The sequence below is a fragment of the Triturus cristatus genome, chromosome 3_2, assembly GCF_964204655.1.
Source record: "Triturus cristatus chromosome 3_2, aTriCri1.1, whole genome shotgun sequence".
Lineage (NCBI taxonomy): Eukaryota > Metazoa > Chordata > Amphibia > Caudata > Salamandridae > Triturus > Triturus cristatus.
The window spans coordinates 798745895-798769595 of NC_140584.1; the positions used below are offsets into that span (position 1 = coordinate 798745895).

The window sequence follows — 23701 nt, forward strand, 5'->3', positions numbered from 1 at the left end:
CCATAAGGGTGCGTTTCCCTCATTTGCATAGGTTCAAGTTAATTCTCATATGTGGTGTGAGATACAAAATAAAAGTGCCAAAGAATTAGGGCAAACAAATAATAAAGTCAAGAGAAAAAGAACAGAGGAAAAAAAGAAGAAAAGAATAGAGAAGTATTTTAAACAAGTGATATGCCCACAGGTTCAAATTGTATATATGTAGAACATGTATTAATAAGACAATAATAATAGAAACAGTAAAACACTAATGGCACTCAACAAGTTACACAAATAACCATAAAGACAATATGCTGTGTATACATAAAAAGTGAAGGAAAGAATACATATATGAGGTTTAGAAAAAACAAAAACAACACATAACAAAAATGTGTCCTCTTCAATCAGGGCCACATGTAGGCGTCGACAACGTTTCGACCATAGTAGAATTTGATGGTCATCATCAGGTCAAACAATAATGAATACCAGAGCGTCCGATAGAAAATACAACAAAAAATCTAAAAGTCAACAAAGGGGTATCAAAAAATTGTTATATGTGCCAGGGTCACATCATAGAACAAAACAAAAAGATTGCACTTAGAAAGGAATCATTAAAGAGAAAGAGAACCAGTGATTGTGATGAGTAATAGAATACAAATGTTATCCCAGAGATCAATGAAATAAATACTTGCTCGAAAAATAAGGTGTGAACACCTATTACAGACTCGGGCGCAGAGGCAAAGAAGAAGCCCTCAGGGGATGCACTCACAGTGCGCCACCTTTTAGGAGCCCCCCTGCGAGTGCGCACCCAGAGAGGAGCCCTCTTGAGGGGAGATAGCGGGTCCTATAGACCCCCCAGACATCCCCTTTAAAAGTGCAGGTAGGGTGCAGCCTGCATTGTGAAAACCCGGAGCGGCTGCAAGCACCTGCTCCGTGTTTTCACATGAATGCGCTGCTCACAGGGACGACCAAGTTCGTGGCTGCCCTGGGCGCAGCGCATTCATCATAATGGGTCGCATTGTCATGGTTTGCGCCCGGAGCACCTTTTAAAAGATGCACTGGGCACAAGCAATGACAATGCGTAATATGCCCCCTGGTCATTCTAAAAACACACATCTATAAAGTCACTGTTGACATAAACACAGCGCAGTTAAAGCGCAAAACTGAAGTCACTTCTGATTATGTCAGTTACAAGAAGTATTTATTTTACTTATAAATGCAATTACACCAACACGTTTTCAAGGTTAAAGGGAAACGTCATGGCAGAAGGACAAAGCAGACTAAACTGCCGCACAATGCACCAATGCCAGAATGTAACCAATGTCAACACAGGCCAGGGTGGTCTGTGACAGATTTGCATGTCAAGAGCTCTATTTTGGAGATGACTATCCAAGTAGGACCGTTTCATTTTCCCCAGAGTGAAGTCCAGCAGTATAGATGTATGCAATGTTTCCCTGGTCTCCTTTCTTGGGTCTCAGTGTACGTGGTCCTGGCTATACCCATGCACCGCAGTAGCTGGGGAAAAAACACACCAAGGTGCCTACTGAACATCGCCCAAGGTTGAAGACAACCCTGCTTTCACCTCTGAGTCATGTGTGTGATGGCATTTCTTAGAGAACTTGTCACTGAATCTGCTGTGGCAAAAACCTGCAAATGGTGAGAAAACTACAAACCTGTGGGTATAGACCAAATCAAAACGGGCCCTTGTATTACAACTTTGCAGTTCATTTGGCTCCAAATAGAACTGTAGATAACATTGGTTATGGCACACCCAGTCTAAAAACCAGCAAAGCTTGCAAAAGGTCTGAATCTAGCAACTACTTGGTTGCCAGAATTTAGGGCGGTGCATCTGTGCACGATGGGACTGCGTGTTCTGCATGTACTAAATCAGCAACCTGCACACCAATCCAGGGAGCACCTGAGCTAGTAATACATTTCTGCAGGCAAGGCTTACTGTGCAAAGCTTCTGTCGGTCAGGTCCACGCTGTTTATCTTCACGATGCTCTCGCTTTCGTGAAACAGACCATCCCGCATAGAGCGGCTGTGCTCCTCGATCCCTCGAATGTGGAGACCCAGAATCCTGCAAGGCAAGACACGAGATCTAATTAAGAAAAAAAATCAGATATTGCTGTATTTCTATAAGCACACACTCATTACATTTAGAGATTTATTTAGGTTACATGCAGAATAAGAGGCAACACCCGCCGCCTTCTGCCATCTACTCATTTTTGCTTCTTGAGCCCTTGGGCCAAAGGCGCCTTCTGTCAATTTACAATATACCATCGTGCACATTTCAGAGGAGAGATTTGTAGAGGTAATTTGCCAAATGTCAGCCATGTAGTCCCAGTGCCAGCAGGGTCTGACACCAGTCGAGATAATTCCTCCCCTCGCCCCTCCCCGCCACAGTTTTTAATTCATGCAATCCTTCATGAGGGACAAGCCGACGACTCAACCAGGAACAAAAGGGCAATACAATCACTGCACACCCTGCTTTGCTGCGTGCTGAAACCCAATTTCAGCACAATTCAATTTGGACAAGCTGTGAACTGCAGCCCTAACTAGCGACCAATGCAAATGTGGTGGTACCTCAAACAGCTCTGGGACAACCTCGTCCTTCATCAACGCCAAAACGGATGCTGGCTTTAGTTTGTGCTTGCATATTGTACACGGTATGGGTAGGAGAGCCCTGTGGCAAACAACATGCTTTCTGACATTCCAGGTCGTTGTACTGTGTTGTATTGTATTGTGGCATTCTGTAACACTTTCCTGCCTCTGGCAGAGGCCCTAAAGCGTTGCAGTGCGAGAACTCTGCATTGATCGACATGACTTTTCTTGACTTACATATTACTTTGGGAGCTCCTTTTTCTGCATTTTTTAATTTAGCATTTATTTTCTACAAATTATTTGCCAGGACGACGTTTCAGTGTCTAAGTTGCTTAGGGGTGAGCACATTAGATGTCTGCCAAACACCATTTCCTTGGAAGACATCATTAGGGCGTCTGTCAAATGACTATCAATATACACAGAACATGCAGTGCATGCACTTGCTCTCCTGCCTCCCTTATGTGTAGTGCGCATACCTCTGCTTTGTCCAGCTGTAGGCCACGAGCTGCAATCGATTAAAGAACTGCTTAAGGTGCTTGGCTGACCAGTTGAACCCCTGCAGTAGCATCTGCTGTCCACAAGAGCACAGAAGGACAATGAGCAAAGTCTCCACGTCAAGCTACTGCTCTGCACTCTGTTCCGCTAGGGTTTAATGTGGGATTACCAGGTGACTGCACATCACAGAAGAAAATCGCGTTTATGTTTCTGGGTTTACAAACTACTGTAGTCTGGTACTTTTGGACAAGGTGACTGGTTCAACAGAAGCAATCCAGGATCACAACACCAAGGATTCATTAAGTTGTCAAAATAAAGACCACAATGGCAAATTAGTGACAGAGTCGCTCGGCCACCCTAACTTGGCAAAAGATGCTTTGGCCTTTTTGCAATACAAGAAAACATAAATGGTTTATATTGTGCCTGCCACAAACTGAATTGTCTTTGATGGATGGATTACAAGTTGGGCTGTTAATTAATTAAATAAGAAAGAAACTCGTAATTCTGTCCCATGTGTAAACCATTGCTTACGCACGGGACGGAATTTCGATCAGTCAGTCTTCTAAAGCACGTCTACCCGAGGGGTCGCCACGCACTATGGAACTGTGAGTCACGGTCGGGGAGCCATGTTGGTCAAATAGCCAAGTTTTGAGTTTCTTCCTGAAGGCTTCAAGCGATGGGTTGATGCATAGGTGTAGGGGGAGGAAGTGATGTAGGAGAAGGAACGACCTCTGCAGCGGCTTCGTTGGATGCGGGGGATGTGGGCCAGGACGGAGGAACGGAGCTCTCTGGCAGGCCAGTGAAACATCAGGTGGTCGTTAATGTAGTCAGGTCAGGATTTGTGGAGGGACTTGTGTGCGTGGATGAGGAGTTTGAAGCGGCATCTTCCCTGGATGATGAGCCAGTGGAGAGCTTTGAGGTGAGGAGAAATGCTGGTTCTTTTGGGGACGTTGAGGATGAGTTCTGCTGCTGTGTTCTGGATGGTAGGTGGTGCTTTAAGAGCTGTTTGGTGGTTCTGAAGTAGAGTGTGTTGCTGTTGTCAAGTCAGCTGGAGATGAGAGCATGGGTGACTGTTATCCAGGATGAGGTGGGGATCCACCTGAAGATCTTGCAGAGCATGCAGAGGGTGTGGAAGCAGGCAGAGGCAACGGCGCTGACCTGATGTTTCATGTTTAGTTGGCTGTCCACAATAATTACAAGATTGTGTACTCGGGCGGTGGGGGTGGAAGACCACATGTCATCCCAGGGCGAGGACTTGTTTCCGAAGATGAGCACCTCTGTTTTTTCCAAGTTGAGCAGTTGGCCTTCATCCAGGTGTCGATGCTGGAAATGGCGTTGCGAAAGTTGGTTCTTGTGGTGTCTGCGTTTTCCGTGAAGGATGTTTGTCATCGGATTAAGAGAGGATGTTGAGTTCGTGGGTGCGTGCAATGTCTGCTAGTGGAGTCGTGTGGGTGTTGAAGAGGGTGGGGTTAATGGAGGAACATTAATGAACGCTGCATGCAATAACTTTGGGTGTGGAGGAGAAGGGTGGCAGACGGATCCTGTGTTCAGCTAGAGAGGAAGGAGGAGATGCAAATGAGAGCGTTGTCTTGGATGCCGATGTTGTGGAGTTTGGAGATGAGGGTGTGGTGGGAGATGGTGTTGAAGGCTGCCGAGAGGTCCTGGAGAATAAGGGTAGCTGATTCTCCTAGGTCGGGGAGGCGTCTAATGTTGTCTGTTGCTGCGATAAGTGCAGTCTCGGCGCAGTGGTTGGACCAGAAGCCTGATCGGGAGTTGTTGAGTAGATTGTGTTCTTCGAGGTAGCCTGTGAACTGGTGGGTTAATGGCCTTTTCCATGACTTTGGCATGACCTTGGCAGGGAAAGGGAAAAGCGAGATGGTGGGGTAGTTCTTGAGGTTGCTGGGGTTGGAAGAGGCTTTCTTCAGTAGGGGCTTGACCTCTGCATGCTTACAGGCGTTTGGAACGGTGGCAGTGATGATGGAGGTGTAGATGATTTCTGTGAGGCTGCAGCTGATTTCTTCGCATCTAAGGTTGTAGATGTGGTGGGGGCAGGGGTCCGTGGGGGCTCTGGAGTGGATGGTTCTCATGGTCGTGATGGTGTCTTTGGTCGAGGGCTGTTTCCAGTAGGTGATCTGGTAGGAGAGGGCTAAGTCGATTTGAGTGCGGAGGAGGCTGAGGTCAGTGGGTTGGGGGTCGAAGTGGCTGTAGATGTTCGTGATCATGCGGTGGAAGTAGTCTGCTAGAGTGTTGCAGAGGTCTTGAGAGGGGTGGAACATGTTTTCTGTGGCAGAGGGGCAGGAGAATTCTCTAAAAATGCTGAAAAGTTCCTTCGTGTGGTTGAAGCTAGCTTTGATACGGTTGAGTCAGTGATGGTAGCTGTTGAGGGCGAATTTGAAGGTGTAGGTCGGCGAGGGTCTTGCTGGATCACTAGCATCTTTCTAATTTCTTGCAGTGATGCTTGAAGGTCAGTAGTTCGAGGGTGAACCCATAGGCATGCTTGGCGGGTCTGTTGCTGGTGGTGCTCTTCAGGGGGGCGATGGTGGCAATGGAGATCCAGTTGGAGTAATTTTGGATACTGAGTTCGAGGGTGTCTGATGGGGTGGTCTGGCTTCTTTTAGTGCAGAGATCCAGAGTGGTTCTGTGATTGTGCTCCAGTTTCGGCGTGCGTGGGTGGGCATTCTGGTCGCGGCTTTGGAGTTTAGTTTTATTTAATGCATTCTTTAAATAACTAAACCCATGATGTTATTCATGTCATTTTGTACACTGAATTCATCCCACTCAGCTAACTTATTGGGTAATAAAAAGCAGAGGCGTTGATAATTTAACAATATTAGCACATACGTCACTGGCATGGCCTTGTATCAAAGTGGGTTATCTGCAATTTGTAGGTCCCGTTATAAAGAACCAGTTAAGTTATTACGTGCTTTGACTGTGGGTTACACATGTTCACGTGGACATTTAGAAAACACACAAGTGGATATTTACAAGTACCGAGGAGAAAGCAAGGGTGGTGGTGATAGAGCAAGGACTCGTAGAAAAGAGACTTGCTCGGAAGCAATCCTCTCATTTAACTCCCTAACATTGTATTAATTATGTATTGTGTAAAACTAATACGCACCACACCAAAATAAGGGCTAGAGAAGCTTGCATATGTGTTTACTAACGTAAGTAACTCGAGTGAAGTTCTAAAATGGCTGCTAAAGGGAAATCTTTATTGCGCATGCGTCAACTGCATCTACCCAGTATGACGAGTTGTCGCTTGGAGGGAAATTCTTGCGCATGAGCAGAAAATACTAAAATGGCGGATTGAAAGATCACATGCACGGCATCTGCTTTGCTGAAAATAAACCAAGCTATTTTACTAATGCTAATGCGGGGAAAGCATTAATAAGTAAATGGGATTAGAGCAGAGATGGGTGGTATACAGTGAAACCATTTATTCTTGAAATTAATGTTTGTCTTTCTGACTTTATTAGTATGCATTTTGGGCCTCTCGTATGAGTCGAGAGTTTGTTAGACATGTGATCTCCGCGCATGCCTGGTGAGATCGAGCCGGAAGAAGTGACGATACACTTGAATGCGATCCAAGGACACAAAAGTTACATACCCTGGGAACAAGCACTGAAGACCTTTGGATGAATGGATGTTCACGAGAATTTTAAACAAATGTTTCTAATAAGATGTGAATACGAGTAGGAAATAAAATAAAATAAAATTAAGGGGTTGGATCTGTGAACAATAGACTGATGGACTAAGATGAGATATAAGCATGGTGTGATGGTCTTCCCCCCCTTGCCTGTCCAATCAGAATTAGTATTTTTACGATATTGAAACGTTAATGGGTGGTACATGATTATTGAAGGGTATAACTGAGGTAGTCTTAGTTAGTCAGACGGAGATTTGCTGAATGCTGCAGAGCTCGGGATGCTGTCGGAATAACGAGAGATGCTGATGAAGAATCAAATGCAGAACCATCTATCTTAAATAATTAAATTTAGAAGAAGGTCGCAGAAGAATCTTGAGGAGGAAGAGAGTGTCAGAAAGGGGTGCAACGTAAGCGTCGGTGTAGAGAGGTCATCTACCCTGTCCTGATTCCTGTCCTCAAGCCTTTGTCGCCTGATCTTTCCTGGGGGACCCATACCATCCCTTTGGCCAGGGGGTTGGTTTTCACACTATCGTAGGAAAATATTATTTCTGTGAATGTGTAGATTGTCCTTTTCTCTCTATCCTCTCATTTCTGAGCATAAGTCATCGCAAGGTATAAAGTAATATTCCTTCCTATAAGTGACGGAGACTATAATGTACTTTGAGGTGGTTCACATGCAATTAATTTTCCACGAGTCTGTGGTTATTTCATTGGTACTAAGAGAAAATATTAATGTCATTTCACCATCAACTAGTTCAACTAATGGTCCACCGACCAGAGGAAATAACTTTTTGATCAGTGAAAAGATTAGTTAGGAATGAAGAGAAACTAATCTTGAAGTCAGAAACAGTAAGCTTTGACTCCAGCGGTTATACTAGACTATGTGTGAGTGTGTTTATGGGCCCAGATAAGTATATGGTATTAGAGTATCTGTTGCTGGTAAGCCACTGGATCAGTGGTAATGCACATAATAGGGAGACAAGCAGCAGAAAAAACGTTCTGATATAACTCACACACAAAGTTTGTACAATATATAAAAGTCTGCACTTGTCTCTTCTGGGGATGGCCAGGGAGGGTGGGGGGTGGTCGGACGTAAGTGCGTCAGGTGAAGTGTCAGTCATTCCAGCGGGCATGGCGAAGAAGAGGAAATATATTTTCTCCTTCCTTTTGTTTGGCGTTCCTAACAGTTGGATGTAGCTGCGCGTGCTACGGTGCAGCAAACAAAAGAGTTTTCCGGCTACAGGAGCATACACGCCAATACCGATTATTTCAGCCAAAAATGACTTATTTTAGCTGTTTCCCGCTTGAAATTGCCTCTTCTTCAATAGTAGTCAATGGAGAAAATACATTTTCATGATTTATTTTCATAATAGCCCACTTTTCTGTTCTGAAAAGCTGGCATGTAGAGCAGTGGGGTTTTGAAGCATTGCATTAGATATGAGATTTTGGTCACCTTTGCAGTTTAACCAGAATCTGTAACCTCATCCAACAAATACTACTGCCAACTTATTTTGAATAAAATGAAGGAATTTTCACTCGTGAGTGTGACTCTTATGTTACAAGGAGCAACATTTCTGAGATAATTAGAAGATGTGGTCCTGCCGTTAGAGCCGCACCACCTGTATAAAGGAGCACCAAAAGCGCCTGGCACGTTGCGGATCGCATTGGAGGATATGCATGTTTGTATATATGTATATATTTTTTTTTCCCCTGAACTTAAAGACGTATACAGTAGCTTCATTTGCAGAAACGGTAACACTGGCTATAGAGAGCAACACCAGTTGGTGCTGTCATTGCATTTGGAGGATACTTGGAAAAAGTTACTCCTTTTAGAAACTTCGGCTAAAAGAACCTGATCACAGAGATCCCGGGGTTTGAGATACAGTATAATATCAAACAAGGCAGACGCACGCATCAATGCACTGCAGCGACAATATTAAGTCCCTTCCACTTGGTGTGTTCTTGCTGTGACAGAAAGTGGTTCAAGCTACACTACACATTTTTAATATGTCTCCTCTTCCTTCAGGTCTTGATTTGAAAGGTTAAGAACTACTGCACCGCTCAGACATGGCAGACAAGCGCGGCTGTTTTGACTGTCTGCGCCTAAACCGCCAATGAGGTCTATTTTGGAAGAGTCCCAAGTGCTCGTTTCGCATTAACAGGAGAACAGGAATCTCCAGCTGAGACAAAATACAGCTTCCAAAACCATCTTACACACTTTCAAAATCACTAGCAGGTCTCAGAGGTAAAAAAAAAATATATATATTTGCAAAGCAAACAGGCTTGATTTTGTTTCCGCAAACATAGATCTACCAACATATCCTCAGATGTCTGCCTGAATTTGTAATAAAGAAACATTTTTACATCTGGAGGTCTAGAAGGTATGCCTTGAGTCTAATTCACAGCACTCTAGCATATATTACAGTATCATTTCATTAGTAGACCATGGATCTGGGTGAGGACAATAAACCGTAAGATTTTAATATAATACTCATCGAAAGTTTGCTAAAGTAGATGAGTTTGGTAGAGTGTCTTGAGGAAGGCATGCTGAAGGTAATCCTGAGCTTGGGCTCAAGGGTCCCTGGCCTTGAGCTTCTGCTGACAGATGTTCTGTGTGTAGGGTGAACACAGGTTCCTGGTCAATAACTAGAGATGTGACAGTTTTCGTAAGCAGCCTGGGTGATCGATTCAGAACATCCAGCGGACCGTACAAAACAAAATGCACTTAATCGTGGCTTCCACTGAGAGCCACTGGAATTTCTCTTCAATCAACAGGACGATTAGCTACATCAGCATTTAACAAGGGTGATAAGACTTTACCCGGGTTATACTAATCACCACGTCATTTAAGAAAAGTGAAATCAGCATTATGGAGGTAAAACGTGTATGGACATATCACACGAGAACTCTTCACCCTGTTCTTCAAATATCTACAAGCGCAAACTGTGAATATGTCTGTCTTTGACAGACAAAGACAACACTCCCTCAAAGATGTTCACCAAGCATACACATATTTTCCACACTTATCAACTGAGCTGCAGGTTGAATATTTTCAGAAGAACGTAGTTTGAGGGTTGGAAAATACCAAATGCTCCATATTGTTTTTACAAAAAAAACATATAAAAGGACAAACTTGTTTAACAGAATGCATGTGTGAGAACATATCTAACAGGCACGGAACCTGAATCTCTCCACGTCACGTCTTCAGTCACACTTCCCTTCTGCCCACATTTCGCTCTCCTGACATTGGATGTTCCAGTGCCTAGTGTGCTACATATTGACATATGTGGGTATCAACAGCAAGTGTTTCCGAGGGATATCACAGACAACGACAGCAAAGCCAGAGTTGCCTTCGGTGTCACTTGGAACCTTGCGAGACAAAAAAGTCCTTCTTTGATTACTAGTGGTATTCGCTTGGGCTGATTCTGTTGTGTTGTCCGTGAGAAGCAGACATTTTCCTTACATTAGGTTTCCAAGCAAAGAGATATTCAGAATCATTTAAGGGTAACCATAATATCAAGTGCAATTAAAGTTATCCCAATCAGTTTTGGATCTGTACGCGATTTGTATCATATTTGCATGTGGAACAAGAAGTTAATACCCTGGCGTGTAGCTATTGCACTGTAAAACTGTATCCTCCATCCAGTACCACACTACAGCAAAGGACTCGAGGGGGAGAAACCCAAACAACCCTTTGCCATAGCTCTTGCTCTCTGGAAGATCACATTACCTTCTCCCTGTAGTCAGGTACACCAAGGGTGTCACTTTGAAGCAACACTTTTGCTGCTTGAATGATCCCTTGGGATTATAGACTCCTCCCACTGAGCCCAGAAGAAAAAAGAAAAACCCCTCAGTGATAAACGAAGAATTATAGTGATGGGATAGTTGGTAGAGTGACCTATGTCAATAGTGTTTCCCTCACTCCATAAAAAGCAAATACCTAGCATCCTCCTACCCTACTTCACCCGCATCCTTCCCTGCACCTTCAATCCATGTTGAGGTGTTCCTGCAATCCATTAGAGAGAGGTAAAAGGCTTAGTGTTCAGTATTGTCTCTCAGCGAGTAGTTTCTGGGCCTGGCTCATATGCAGTGCTCCCCACAGGTCTGTCCAGACTTGCAGGAAGCTTAGAAAGCAGGTGAAGATGGCAAAGTTCCAATTAAACACAAACACACACCTGGGTCTAAACCAGAAAGAAAAAGAGTGGTTCAGTATAAGCTAGCTGGACTAGAATATTCTATTTAAAGGGCGATTTCCCTCACCCACCATAGGTGGCATGTTTCATCATCTGGAACCTCCTCGCACTGTGATACCTAGTCCAGGGTATGCCAGTTTTATTCATCACATTCTTTCATGCACGCTTTGGTTACAGCACCACTTTTAGCTCATTAAAAGGATATTTACTATACCTCTAAAAAACATCAGCTGTTCTCCTCCCTTTAGCAAGAGGGTTGTAGCCTGCACCGTGACTAGGTAACATGGTGCGAGGAGGTTTCCGATGATGAAGCATGCCACCTATGGTGGGTGAGGGAAATCGTCCTTTCAAAGGAATATTCCGCTCCAGCTAGATTATATTGAACCATTCTTTCTTTCTAGTTTAGACCCAGGTGTGTGTTTGTGTTTAGTTATTAGTTTAATGGGAAGTCAACTCCGGCTGATTTTTAAATATTCTCTGGCCCTCCTCTTTGTGTTACGATAGCAAAGTATCACCAGCTACTTGACCACTCTACTTAGGTTGCTAGAGACCTGGGGAGGTAGTAAAAGAGGAGATGGTGGATCACTATCTGCCACTATATCAATTATACCTGGATCACTGGAGAGACGGGGAAGGGCCAAGACTAAATCTGCTTCCCAGTACCGACTCCATAGAAGTGAAATGAGTTTCATTTTTCAGTCCTGGGATGTCGCTGCATTCAGTACCAGAGAACCATAGAGAATCCACTGGAAAAACATTTCAGCATGAAGCAATCTGTTCATTTCCCCCAGTCAATTTTCTCATCACAAGAGTAACCAAAGCAATCTATACATGACTCCATCTGGACAGATCTATGGGACACTGCACTGGAGATGCCCAAGTCACATAATACTGTTCTACAGGATAACAATGCACTACATCCCGGGGCCACCTAAAATTCAAGATAGTGATCTCATGATACAATGGAATGGAATACAGAGACCTGGCGAAGCTATTGTGAGGGCCTTTGCGCCAATACAGTGTGAGAACAGAGATATGAGCACAGTCCTGGACATTGCTCTACTGAGGGACTTCACACAAGATTCTCAGATGGAGCTGCCACCAATAGAGGAGTTCCCATGTGCACAGTATTTATATGCAATGCCCAGAGTTAGCATCTGGACAAGACGCAGGTCTTACTGATTTATTTAAGTACAACCTGGAGCTTTGCTCCCTGGTTCCTTGCAAGATTTCAAATGCTGAATTAACTATTGACTTTCCAAGTAAAGCTTCAAGAATGTGGGTCTCTATGCCCACCTGTAGGAAAGATTCAAAAGGAGGGCCTGAGTTACCCTACTCAATGTCCATAATGAATACTCATTAGAAAGCCCTAAAGAACAGCCTCCAAGAGGGGAGACTGGGGCAGCTATTCATGTGGAGAGCAGTTGATTATTGTGAAAGAGTGGGCAATGTTGAGCAAGGCCTCACGCTCATCGTTCATCATTGCAAGAGAAGGTACTTAACACAGATCTTGGACATGTCTCAAGGTACTATGAAGGGCTACATATGCTTGAGCATGAGCAGTTCATTTATATGGAGTGAAGTTGGATGTCCGCAGGCATATGGCCTGAAAATGCTGGTGCACCTCTTCACCGATGATGCTGTGCACCTTGCCAAAACCCTCCAGGCCATGAGAAAACAGGAAGGAGGACATCAAAACTTTACACAGAAAACATGGTATTTAATATTGCTAAATCGAAAAGGTATAAAAATAGGAGCACCGGGTCAAGGAAAGACGCCCACTTTTTGTCTCACATGTAATCTTGGAGAATGTCCCCTTTTATGAAATTCTGAGGATTGGTTCCTCTGAGTAAGTATTTTGAGAAGAACAGATTATAAAACGTAGGAATTCGCTGGAGTAATCTACGAGGGAGGTTCAAGTGCTCAACAGTGTGCAGGGGGGTGCCAGGGAGCTGAAAAGTGGGGAGAGTACGCTTTCCAGGAAGAGGCTTGGAGATTCCCAGAGTGCTCGGCTAGTGTATGGCGCATGGAGGCAGAAGGGGACCAACTGCAAAGAAGTGAAGGCTGCTCAGGGTGAGAAAATGGTAAAACTCCTGTGCTGCTACTTACAAGAGGGCATTGACTGTGGAGCTTGGGACTACCCCGACCTAGTACTGTTTGAGGTTATAAAGGACCAAACACCTCAAAGGAACCTTGTTAGCAGGGATGACAGGGAGTGGCTAGGCACTGGTTTATATGGGGAAAAGGGCAATCAAGGCTTTGGAGAGTCTCTCGCTGTAATTAAGGTGCACTCTCTGTTTACTGATGGACCGAATTCCACAGTGGACAAGGGACCCCCTTAAAGAGTGCCGTGAAGGCAAAACAGTGGAAATATTTACTCATTTCTTACTGTTCTGGGTACTGGAGGGGAGATTACTCAGGATGTGGTTTAGGCCTACCCTATGAGTAAGGGGGCTCTTTTGGAGCCAGAATGGGGCCATGGCTCTCATGATGCCCACTCACAATCCTGCGGCCGCATTTGCAGTAGCGAAACTCATCAGCTGGGGGTTGAAGCGAGGGTCACCAAACAGGCGTCACAGAAATCCATGCTGACGCAGTTCCAACAGAGTCACGGCCAATTAATGTGAACAATCTGGTTGGTGATTTTCAACATGTTTTACTGAAGCTAATAAACCAAATGTTTTTATTATATTGCAATTTTTTAAAAAGAAGACGTAACATTAATTCCGCTGTGCTTAGTGCAGAAGAACACTGCTGCTCTCTGTAGAAGCATTTCACCACACATTTATGACACAAGTAGCGTGCATATTACTACTAAAGTTTGATTTATCCAGTGCTGAAGGACTTTCTTTTAGGTGACATCTGCACCTGCGCTTCCTGCAGGGCAGTGAGTGGAGATTAGTAGAGGGGTCCGATCCTGCACGCCCTTCTCCAACCCTGGAACTACCTCTGAAATGGAGTTGGAGTGCAGTTGTAGGAGGATGAGGAAAATGCGCGTGTCACTGCTCGAAAGGGGCGGTACAGTTTAGAATGCAGTCGTAAAGTCAGTGAAACCTCGAGCACATCTGCATTAATTCCCAGAACAGCAGGAAGAGCAGTGTCAATCCACATTCAAACTAATCCACTGAAACAGAAGGACCGGCAGTACAATCTTTCCCTCATCATTCAGTCCACTGGCAGTCCGTCCTCAATTTCTACGAAAGATAATGGAAGTAAGAGAGGGGTTATTAGTCTCCCTCACTACCAGGAAGCCTGGGAGGATGAGCAGTAAAGTGCAAGAAAGAGTGAACAACATGATTATTCTTGCATTTGTCCTTGCCTTAATAATAGGTGCTGCAAAACCATTCAGCCATTTTGCAGCGGGGTCCTACACGCTTTGGTAAAGGCAAGGCTTTCTTACTCAACACCCGGTCAGTAAAAAAACACATGCGCTTCAGCTCTATGACCTTTTAGTAGATCTAACTGCTGACATGATGTTCTTAACCGAAAAGTGGCTAACTGAAGCCCCCACTAATGCCAGTGCAATCCCCCCTGGATATCAGATCCTAAGAAAGGACGGACCCGAGGGGCAGGGGTGTGGCCCTAATCTCTAGGAGTTCTTTTACCTGCCCTGTGCTGCCTACTGCGGAGATAGAGGGGGCGGAGAGCCTCGGCTTTCTCCTAGCCTTATCTGCCCATCAGTCTACCACAGGTGTAGTAATTTACCGGCCGCCGGGAAAGTTCTTGGAGTCTATTAGCCATGCTATTACCCCTATTGCTGCCAAATATAGTCAATGTCTATTTCTCGGGGATTTTAATATTCAAATGGATAATCCCACGGAACCTGAGCCCACGGGGTTGTGCGAATCTCTTGAAATACTCAATCTGACTCCTTATGTTCGCCACCCCACCCATGAAAAGGGTCATATGCTGGACCAGATCTTTTCTTCAAACTGGATTGAAATGGATGCACCTCTCCCTATAGTATGGTCTGACCATCTTTTGCTAGGTTTTAGAGTCCGCAGGGAGCCAGGCAGCCCTCAATCATATTGTAAACCCCGTGCTAGTAGCTTTAGGCCCTTCTATCAGCTCACCCCAGAGGCTTTGGTTAATGCACTTAGTTTACACCCTGTTCCCCATAGCAGTAACCTTGAGAGTGATGTGCTCTCCTTAGAGAACTGGCTTCAACCCCGTTCTTTAGAGCTTGCCCCTCCTACCACTCGGGTAGGCAAAACCAACAGAGCCTCGGCCCCTTTGTTTACTGAGGCTCTTAGGAAAAGCAAAAGTGCGTGCAAATGCCTCGAAAGAGAGTGGAGGACTAATTACAATCCCACGGATAAAATCACTTCTAAACGGGCCCTGAAAGTTCATTACAGTAAAGTCCGCGAAGAAAAGAAATTTTTCTTTTCCTCTAAAATTGAACAGGCCGGAAATAAAAGTAGAGAACTTTTTGATATTGTAAAAGATATCTCATCCCCTAAGGCGATCGGCAGCCCTTTTGCCCCTACCCGTGATTGGACTAACCATCTGGCCTGCTTTTTCTACGACAAAATCAAAATCATCCAATACTCTTTTGAAGCTCAGTCAACTGTGTTGTAAGTAGATACGGGCCTGCCCCCTCATGTTAGCCCTAATACTGGCTCTTCCCTCATGCAGTTCCCCACCATTACATTGGAGAAGTCCCGTGAATTAAAGAAAGCACTTAAGTCCGGTTCACCCTCTGATCCCTGTCCAGCGAAAGTACTGGCATCAATTGCTGAGGTGATTAACCCAGCTGTTAATTTGGTCTTGAATACCTCCTTGTGTGAGGGGCAAATGCCTCAAAGCTGGAAACATGCAAAAATTCTCCCGCTTTTAAAGAAACCCGCGACAGATCCACAGGCCAATATCATTGTTGCCCTTCTTTTCCAAGGAGAAATATGTAAACATAGTCACCACGGACTACGTGGAGGCCAACCATCTTCTTCACCCGAGTCAGTTGGGTTTCAGAGCTAATTTTAGTACTGAAACTGCTCTATTAGAAGTCTCTGAAACTATTAAAGCTACCTTGGACAACGAGGGCAACCCGGTATAGGTGTTGCTGGATCTTTCTGTGGCCTTCGACACCGTACCCCATGATAGACTCCTGTGAAGACTCCAAGAGGGTGGTGTCGGAGATTCAACTCTTTTTTTAAATGGCCGTCAGCAAACCATCTGGTCCCCTCCCGTCTTGGCTCTTATCCCCCATATGAATGTTGGGGTCCCACAGGGCTCGATCCTGAGCCAGACATTGTTTAATTTGTATATGGCCCCTCTTGCGCTCCTTGCGGAGAAATATGGCGCAAAAATAGTGTTGTACGCTGATGACACTCAATTGTTGTTCAATTGTGAGAAGGGTGCCGATTTTAATGGCAGTGTGATTAACACCTGCTTATCATAGGTGTTCTCCTGGCTTAGGCGAAACCAACTGAAGTGTAATCCAGAAAAATCTGAGATTATTTTCTTCGGCACCCATCCCTGTGTCGCATGGCGCCAATGGTGGCCGCAGGACATGTCCCCCCCACCCACTTCAGTTAGCACCGTAAAAAATCTTGGAGTCAAGTTGGACGTCGCCCTGTCCATGAAGGCTCAGATTCAAATGGTGGCCGGGACCTGTTTAAGGCCATTCAAAATGTTAAGGAATTTTCTCCCCCTGCTTCCGATCTCACACAGTAAGACGGTAGTCCATGCCCTGTTGGTATCGAGACTGGACTACGCAAATGCCCTGTACCTGAGCCTTCCAGACTATCTACTAGGTCGCCTACAAGTGGTCAAGAATGCGGCGGCCAGAGCCATTCTCATTGCAGGGCCCAGGACACGAATGACCCCTCTTCTGTCATCCTTACACTGGTTACCGGTTCGGAAGAGGATTCACTTTAAACCGTTAGTTTTGGTCTTTAAGGCCTTCCACAAGATGGGGGCCCCTTACATCGGGAAAAAGTTTCTGCACTGTGCCCCACAATGGACCTTGAGGTCCTCTGCACAGCTTTTGACGTCCATTCCAAAGTTCTTGCATTCCCGGGTGGGTGGCAGATCCTTTCAAGTGGTGGCTTCTCGGCTATGGAACAGCTTACCCCTTTCTCTTAGACAGGCCCAGGATCTCCTCACCTTCAGGAGGAAATTGAAAACACGGCTTTTCCAACACTAGATCCTGGCCTGTTTCCGCTTTAGTGCACTCTGTTTTGTTGCGTGGTCTTTCTCAGCGCCGGGACACTATGTGGAGTAGCTGCGTGCTTTACAAATACCTAGTTAACATAACATAACATAACAAGCGATCTTAAAAAAGCCAAGTTAAGCGGGAGTGGAAGAAGGTGGTGGGATTAGCAGAAAAGTATCAGAACATAAACTGCACACTTAACATGAAAAGCAAAAATTTGTTGTTTTATATGTAATTCAATGAATGGGTTATGTTTTACCAGTTTCCTATGATTCTATTCAAAACTGTAAAATTGTATGTGTAGTCGTTTGTGTTAAAATACTGAAATGTAATATTTATATTAAATAGATATACCTCTACGACAATCCCATTTGTGGCATGGTAACAAGCATTCTGTGGCGCACTCCACTTCATTTATGGGCCCTCCCACCAGCTGGGCAGTATGTTGCTCTGTCATCCTCATAACAAAAAAGGTGAGCGCTGGCAATTTATTTTTCTGCATACTAAACAGTGTGTTAACCAAATGCAAACATTATAGAACAAACATTCCAAAATGCATATAACAAATAAGCAAACAATGGATCTTAATGGAGAACATTTGTATAATTGTTGTCACAATGAGACGTGTTCTGTAGCTGTGCAAATGTCACGGGCCAAAGTTGCAGAACCCTAGCATGGGACACAGTGGCTTTCCCTGGCACTTTCCCACTAAGAGGGTCTTCACATTACCTTCCACTGAGAGATGAGTAGTAGGGCACCACGTGGATCCCCAGTGGCCCGCCTTCCCCGGCAATGTTTACGGTTTTTGTAAGACTTCTGGGAACGAGAAAAAATATAAATCAGACAACTCTAGCTGCAGCTAGGTTTAAAGAGCATTTTTATCACCTGAAAGAAATGAGTTACTTACCTGTAACTGCAGTTATCCACTATTGGTATCTTTCATAGATTCACATGCCTGAATCATTCCCCCTCGTCGAGATGGGAGTCCTTGGTACATTAGTAAAGTAATGTCCCATTAGACATAGAAAGTAATAGGCCTAAGGCCTCACATTAGTAACATATCCAGGTCCTTTTGTGATAAAGACCAAACTCTAGAGAACAACCAATCAGCTGCCACCACCCTCTGGAACCTTCCTGGAAGGAGCTCTAGTCCGTCAGATTTTCGTAAGCACAGTGCTATATAGAGGTACAACAGAGTACTAGGTGAGCCCTTCCAAGGGAGGCGGGTGGGTTGCATGTGAATCTATGAAAGATACCAATACTGGATAACTGCAGCTACAGGTAAGTATCTCATTTCTTATCCAGTATTAGGGTCTCTTTCATAGATTCCCATGCCTGAATCAGAATAGAAAGCAATAATGAGCACATTTCCTTTTGTACATAAGCCATAAATGCACCAGTTGATAGAAAACTATTTTATCCGAAAGGAAGGTAATAATATACATATACGCCCAGTAAATAAACATATCAATGCTAAAGTGCAGAGCAATAAGTCGCAATTGTGGCAAAAGTTATAGAAGTAACAGAGAAATGTGTGGTTAGAAAGAGAGAGAGAGGTTGGTGGGAAGGAAGGAAGGCTCACCTTTATTGAAATAGATGACACAACACCGCCTGTCCCACCGCAGCATCCTTTATTAGCTCCGAATCCAAGCAGTAACGCTTGGTAAATGTATGTGGCGTCTTCCACGTTGCCGCTCTGCAAATTCCTGTGATAAGCACGCCCGCAAAAAATGCCATAGAAGTAGAAACTGCCCAAGTGGAATGGAAAAGGTTGACCAGCTTGTTGGTGACAGAAGACAATAGCACCAGATATCCACCTAGAGATACTTTGTTTTGTAAGGGGAAAACCTTTCCTAGGTAAACTGTAGGCCACGAAAAGTTGGTTGGACTTGCGGAATGCTTTCGTCCTGTCAAGGTAGAATTTAAGGCAGTGTTTCAAATACAACGAATGTAGAACTCTTTCAGCTGCTGTTTGAGGATTTGGAAAGAAGGTCTTTAAGACAATGGGTTATAGTTGAGGTGGAAGTCCGACGGGACTTTTGGTATACATTTTGAGTTAGTACGAAGAATCACCCTATCACTCTTGAATTGAAGAAATGGATCTTCTATTGTAAAGACGTGAAGCTCACTGACTCATCTTTCGGATTCACGGACCAAAAGAAGCGCAATCCTCCAAGAGAGGAATTTTAGGTCAGCTCTGTGTATCGGCACAAAAGGATGCCTCCTTAGTTGAGCAAGGACTGTGTTCAGATGCCATGTTAGAGCAGGAGACTTTACAGGAGGGAAAGTTTGGAACAGACCTTTCAGAAATTGTTTTATCAGTCTATTTGACCAAAGAGAAGGTCCTGTGGAAGATCTCCTAAAACGGAAGATTGTTGCCAGGTGAACTTTGATGGAAGCGTGAGCGAGGCCTGAAGTTGCTAGATGGAGAAGGTATGGTAAGATTTCTTCCGGAGAGGATGTGATGGGATGCACCTTAGCAGATCTACACCAGATACAGAACCTTTTCCATTTGAAAGAATAAGTCCTGTTTGTACTATCTGCTCTTGCGCGAGACAAAACCGCCCTGCAGTCTGGAGGAATGTTTAGGCCTTGAAATTTGTGGAACTCAGGAGCCAGGCCGATAATTTGAGTGAGGCTGGATCCGGGTGTTGGACTTGTCCCTGGTTCATCATGAGGAGAGATGGAAACGGTGTCAACGGGATTGGAGGAGATGGAGTTCTGCAAACCAATGTTAGCGAGGCCATGCTGGAGCTATTAGAATTAGTGTGCAGGGTTCTGCCTTCATCTTCTTCAGGACCCTGGGAAGCAGGGGAATCGGTGGAAAGGCATAGGCAAATACGCTATTGAAAATGCATTCCCCGTAGATCCCTGTTGGGGATGCCAGCTTGTGAAGTGTTGGCATTTGGCGTTGTGCTGTGTGGCAAACCGATCCAACGGTGGTTCGCCCCACTGAGAGAAGATGCTGTTGAGAGTATCTCGCTTCACCTCCCACTCGTGGCAGGTTTTCTGCAATCTTCTTAGCGAAATTGCCAATGTATTGTCTTTTCCTGTAACATATTCCGCCATCAGAGAAATTCTGTGCTGAAGTGACCACTTCCAAATTTTTGGGGATTCTTGAGAGAGTGATAGAGAACGAGTTCCTCCCTGTTTGTTTAGGTAGTGCATCATCGTAGTGTTGTCTGTTCTGATGAGCACTAGTGAACCTTTTATCCTGGGAAGGAAAGCCAGGAGGGCTAGATAAACTGCTCTCAGCTCAAGGAGGTTTATGTGCAGACTCCGCTCGGAAGATGACCACTTCCCGCTGATCTGAAGCTCCTGAAGGAAGGCTCCCCAACCTTCCAGAGACGCATCCGTGGTTATCACTTGAGGAGAGGCTTGAGTTAGAAAAGGTAGGCCTCGAGAGAGATTTTGTGGATGAGTCCACCAGTTTAGAGAGGCGACCATCTGAGGAGTCACCTGTATGATGTCGTCGAAGGATCCATTTACTTGAATCCACTGAGTGGTGAGAGCCTCTTGGAGAGGACACATGCGGATGCGACAATAGGGTTACTAGAAGAATGCAGGAGGACATCATTCCGAGGAGGAATTTGAATAGGCGAACTAAAAGAGACTTTCTTTTCTGTATACGTTCTGCTAATTGCAGGAGTTTGTGTTGTCGTTCCTGCGTTGGGTAAGCCTGTTTCAGGACCGTATCCAGGACAGCTCCCAGAAATGTTATCAGCTGAGAAGGTTGTAGGACCGATTTGTCTGGATTGAGGGTGAGACCCAATTTTTTGAAAAGCCATAGACAAGCTCAGGAAGACTTTCTCGCACTTTCGAGAGAGGGTGTCTTGACGAGCCAGTCGTCGAGATAAGGAAAAACTTGCTGATGCTGCTGCCTGAGGTATGCAGCGACTGGGGAAAGACATTTTGTGAAAATGCGCGGGGCTGACTTGAGCCCGAAAGGCAGAACTCGGAACTGGTAGTGCCTGCCGACCACAGCGGACCTTAGAAATGTTTTGTGTTTCCTGTGGATAGGTATATGAAAATAGGCATCTTGGAGGTCCAACGAAACCATGTAGTCGTTCGCATTGAGAAGCTGCAAGACTTCTTGAATGGTGACCATGCGAAACGATTGTTTCTTCAGGAATTTGTTTAAATTCTGCAAATCTAGAATTGGCCTCCATTTCTTTCCCTTCTTGCGTACCAAGAAGAATCTGGAGTAAAAACCTTTTCCTCTTTGATGAACAGGAACCCGCTCTATAGCTCCTTTCTGGATCATTGATGATATTTCCAGGTGTAAGAGGAGTAAATGTTTGTGAGCCATAGGTTGAGGAGGCGTCGCTGGAATAGTTTGTACAAATTCTAGAGAATGTCCAAACTGTACTAGTTGGAGAACCCAACGATCTGTTGTGATTTGATTCCAATTTTGAAGGTAGTGGGATATTTTCCCTCCTATTTTGGAGGGTGGAGGTGAAACGGAGATCGGCGGCAGAGAAAAGTCATTGGCGTCGGGCGGATTCCTTTTGTCGTCCAGCCTTTCCACGAAAGGAAGGCTTGTTGTAGGAAGTTTGTGTCTGTTGCCTCTGTTGAAATTGTGGTCTGTATTGCTGGTTAGAGGAGGAATAGGAAGGATACATATACTGTTGGTAGCCTCCTCTGTAGGAAGATTGCCCTCTACCCCGTGAGCCACGAAAAGGGGTGCTTTTATATTGGAGGCTACCCAAAGCTCTGGCTGTATCCATATCTTTTTTGATCCCTTGAAGAGCTTCATCGATATGTGTTCCAAAAAGATATTGTCCATCATAGAGCATGTCAAGGATGTTGGTATGGATCTCAGGCTGGAATGTTGTCACTTTAAGCAATCCTTGGTGCTTTAGGACCACCGCCTCAGCCAGTTTGCGGAAACCAGTGGATGCGATGTCCATCGCACAGTCCATGATTTCAGAAGTGCAACACCTTCTTTGCTTCCTCTTTAGTGTCTTGTGGGAGGGTCTCTACGTAAGGTGCAATGTCTGACCACATTTGCCTGTTGTAGCGTCCCAATAACGCTAATGAATTAGACGCTCTTGCAGTCAACGCCGATATGGAGGAAAAAAGCTTTCCAATATTGTCCAACCGCCTGCCCTCTTTATCCGGGGGTGCCGATAGTGAAGCAGATGGGTTACTTGATCTGCGTGAGCTGCTTGAGTAATTACTGAATCAGGCTTGGGATGGCCTATAAGGCAGGCTCAAAGAATTATCCAGTATTAGGGTATCTTTCATAGATTCACATGCCTGAATCATTCCCGTCGTCAAAATGGGAGTCCCCGGTACATTAGTAAAGTAATGTCCCATTAGATATAGAAAGTAATAGGCCTAAGGCTTCACATTAGTAACATATCTAGGTCCTTTTGTGATGAGGACCAAACTCTAGAGAACAACCAATCAGCTGTCACCACCCTCTGGAACCTTCCTGGAAGGAGCTTTAGTCCCTCAGATTTTCTACCTCCAGAAGATATCAGAGGATTCCATAATCTCCTGGAAAGAGCGGCAAAACACTTTCAACTCCAATGCCTTCTCACCAACAGGACTGTTTCCTTCACAAGCATCAAGGAACCCTTCAAAACATCTGTTAGATCTATGCCTATCATAGATTATATCTGGGACCAAGGCATCAAAATAATGAAAACCCTTTCTACAGTTCCTCCCGTCGTGCCAAGATTGGATAAAAAATATAGAGCTCAAAGAATATTATCCAGTATTAGGGTATCTTTTATAGATTCACATGCCTGAATCATTACTGAATCAGGCTTGGGATGGCCTATAAGGCAGGCTCAAAGAATTATCCAGTATTAGGGTATCTTTCATAGATTCACATGCCTGAATCATTCCCGTCGTCAAAATGGGAGTCCCCGGTACATTAGTAAAGTAATGTCCCATTAGATACAGAAAGTAATAGGCCTAAGGCCTCACACATTAGTAACATATCTAGGTCCTTTTGTGATAAGGACAAACTCTAGAGAACAACCAATCAGCTGTCCCCACCCTCTGGAACCTTCCTGGAAGGAGCTTTAGTCCCTCAGATTTTCTACCTCATGTCGTGCTAAGGGAGTCTCCACTGAGCTCCGCTCAGGTTTTCCTTATTTCTCCTTGTATTCAGCTACTTCTTGGATTCAAGGTATTTCTCTTCAAGATTGTCATTGTCTGAGTTAAGTCCTCCATTGTCTTTATGACGGACACTCCTAAAAAAATAAAAAGGCCTTTTTAGGCCCTGTGGTACCTACAGAGACAAGCATTTGCAATGCAATAGGTCTCGCATTTACGTGAGTTTGAGCTATTGACATTGCAAATGACTGCCTTTTATTTAAGTTTTAAAAACAGATAAATGCATTGTCATTTGCAATGTCAATAGCTCAAACTCTCATAAATACGAGACCTATTGCATTGCAAATGCTTGTTAGAGTGAAGGAGGTAATGTGGATAGTTAAGGTGCGTTGGGGAGGAGGCGAAATGTTTGCGTTAAGAGACAGTCACTGCAGTGAAGTAGCAACAGCACCCTGTTCCTTCTCGCTTTAGGTACTATCAGCAGTCTGGATGCCAGATTTGTTTCCGCCCAGGTCGCTCTGTGAGCAAAGGCCGCCTCTGAGAGTCCGCCACGCCCACTGCTGC

General features: G+C 44.7%; 1 protein-coding gene across 1 annotated transcript in view; it reads right to left on the reverse strand.

Annotated features, from left to right (window-relative positions):
- PARD3B (par-3 family cell polarity regulator beta) overlaps positions 1–23701 on the reverse strand; it is a 2086630-nt gene that overhangs the window by 1203147 nt on the left and 859782 nt on the right. Inside the window, exons 6-7 of the mRNA XM_085648929.1 lie at positions 17798–17884; positions 1931–2056 (exon numbers count right to left, since the gene is read on the reverse strand). Coding sequence (XP_085505055.1) covers positions 1931–2056; positions 17798–17884 — 213 coding nt within the window. The remainder of the gene's footprint in view (positions 1–1930; positions 2057–17797; positions 17885–23701) is intronic.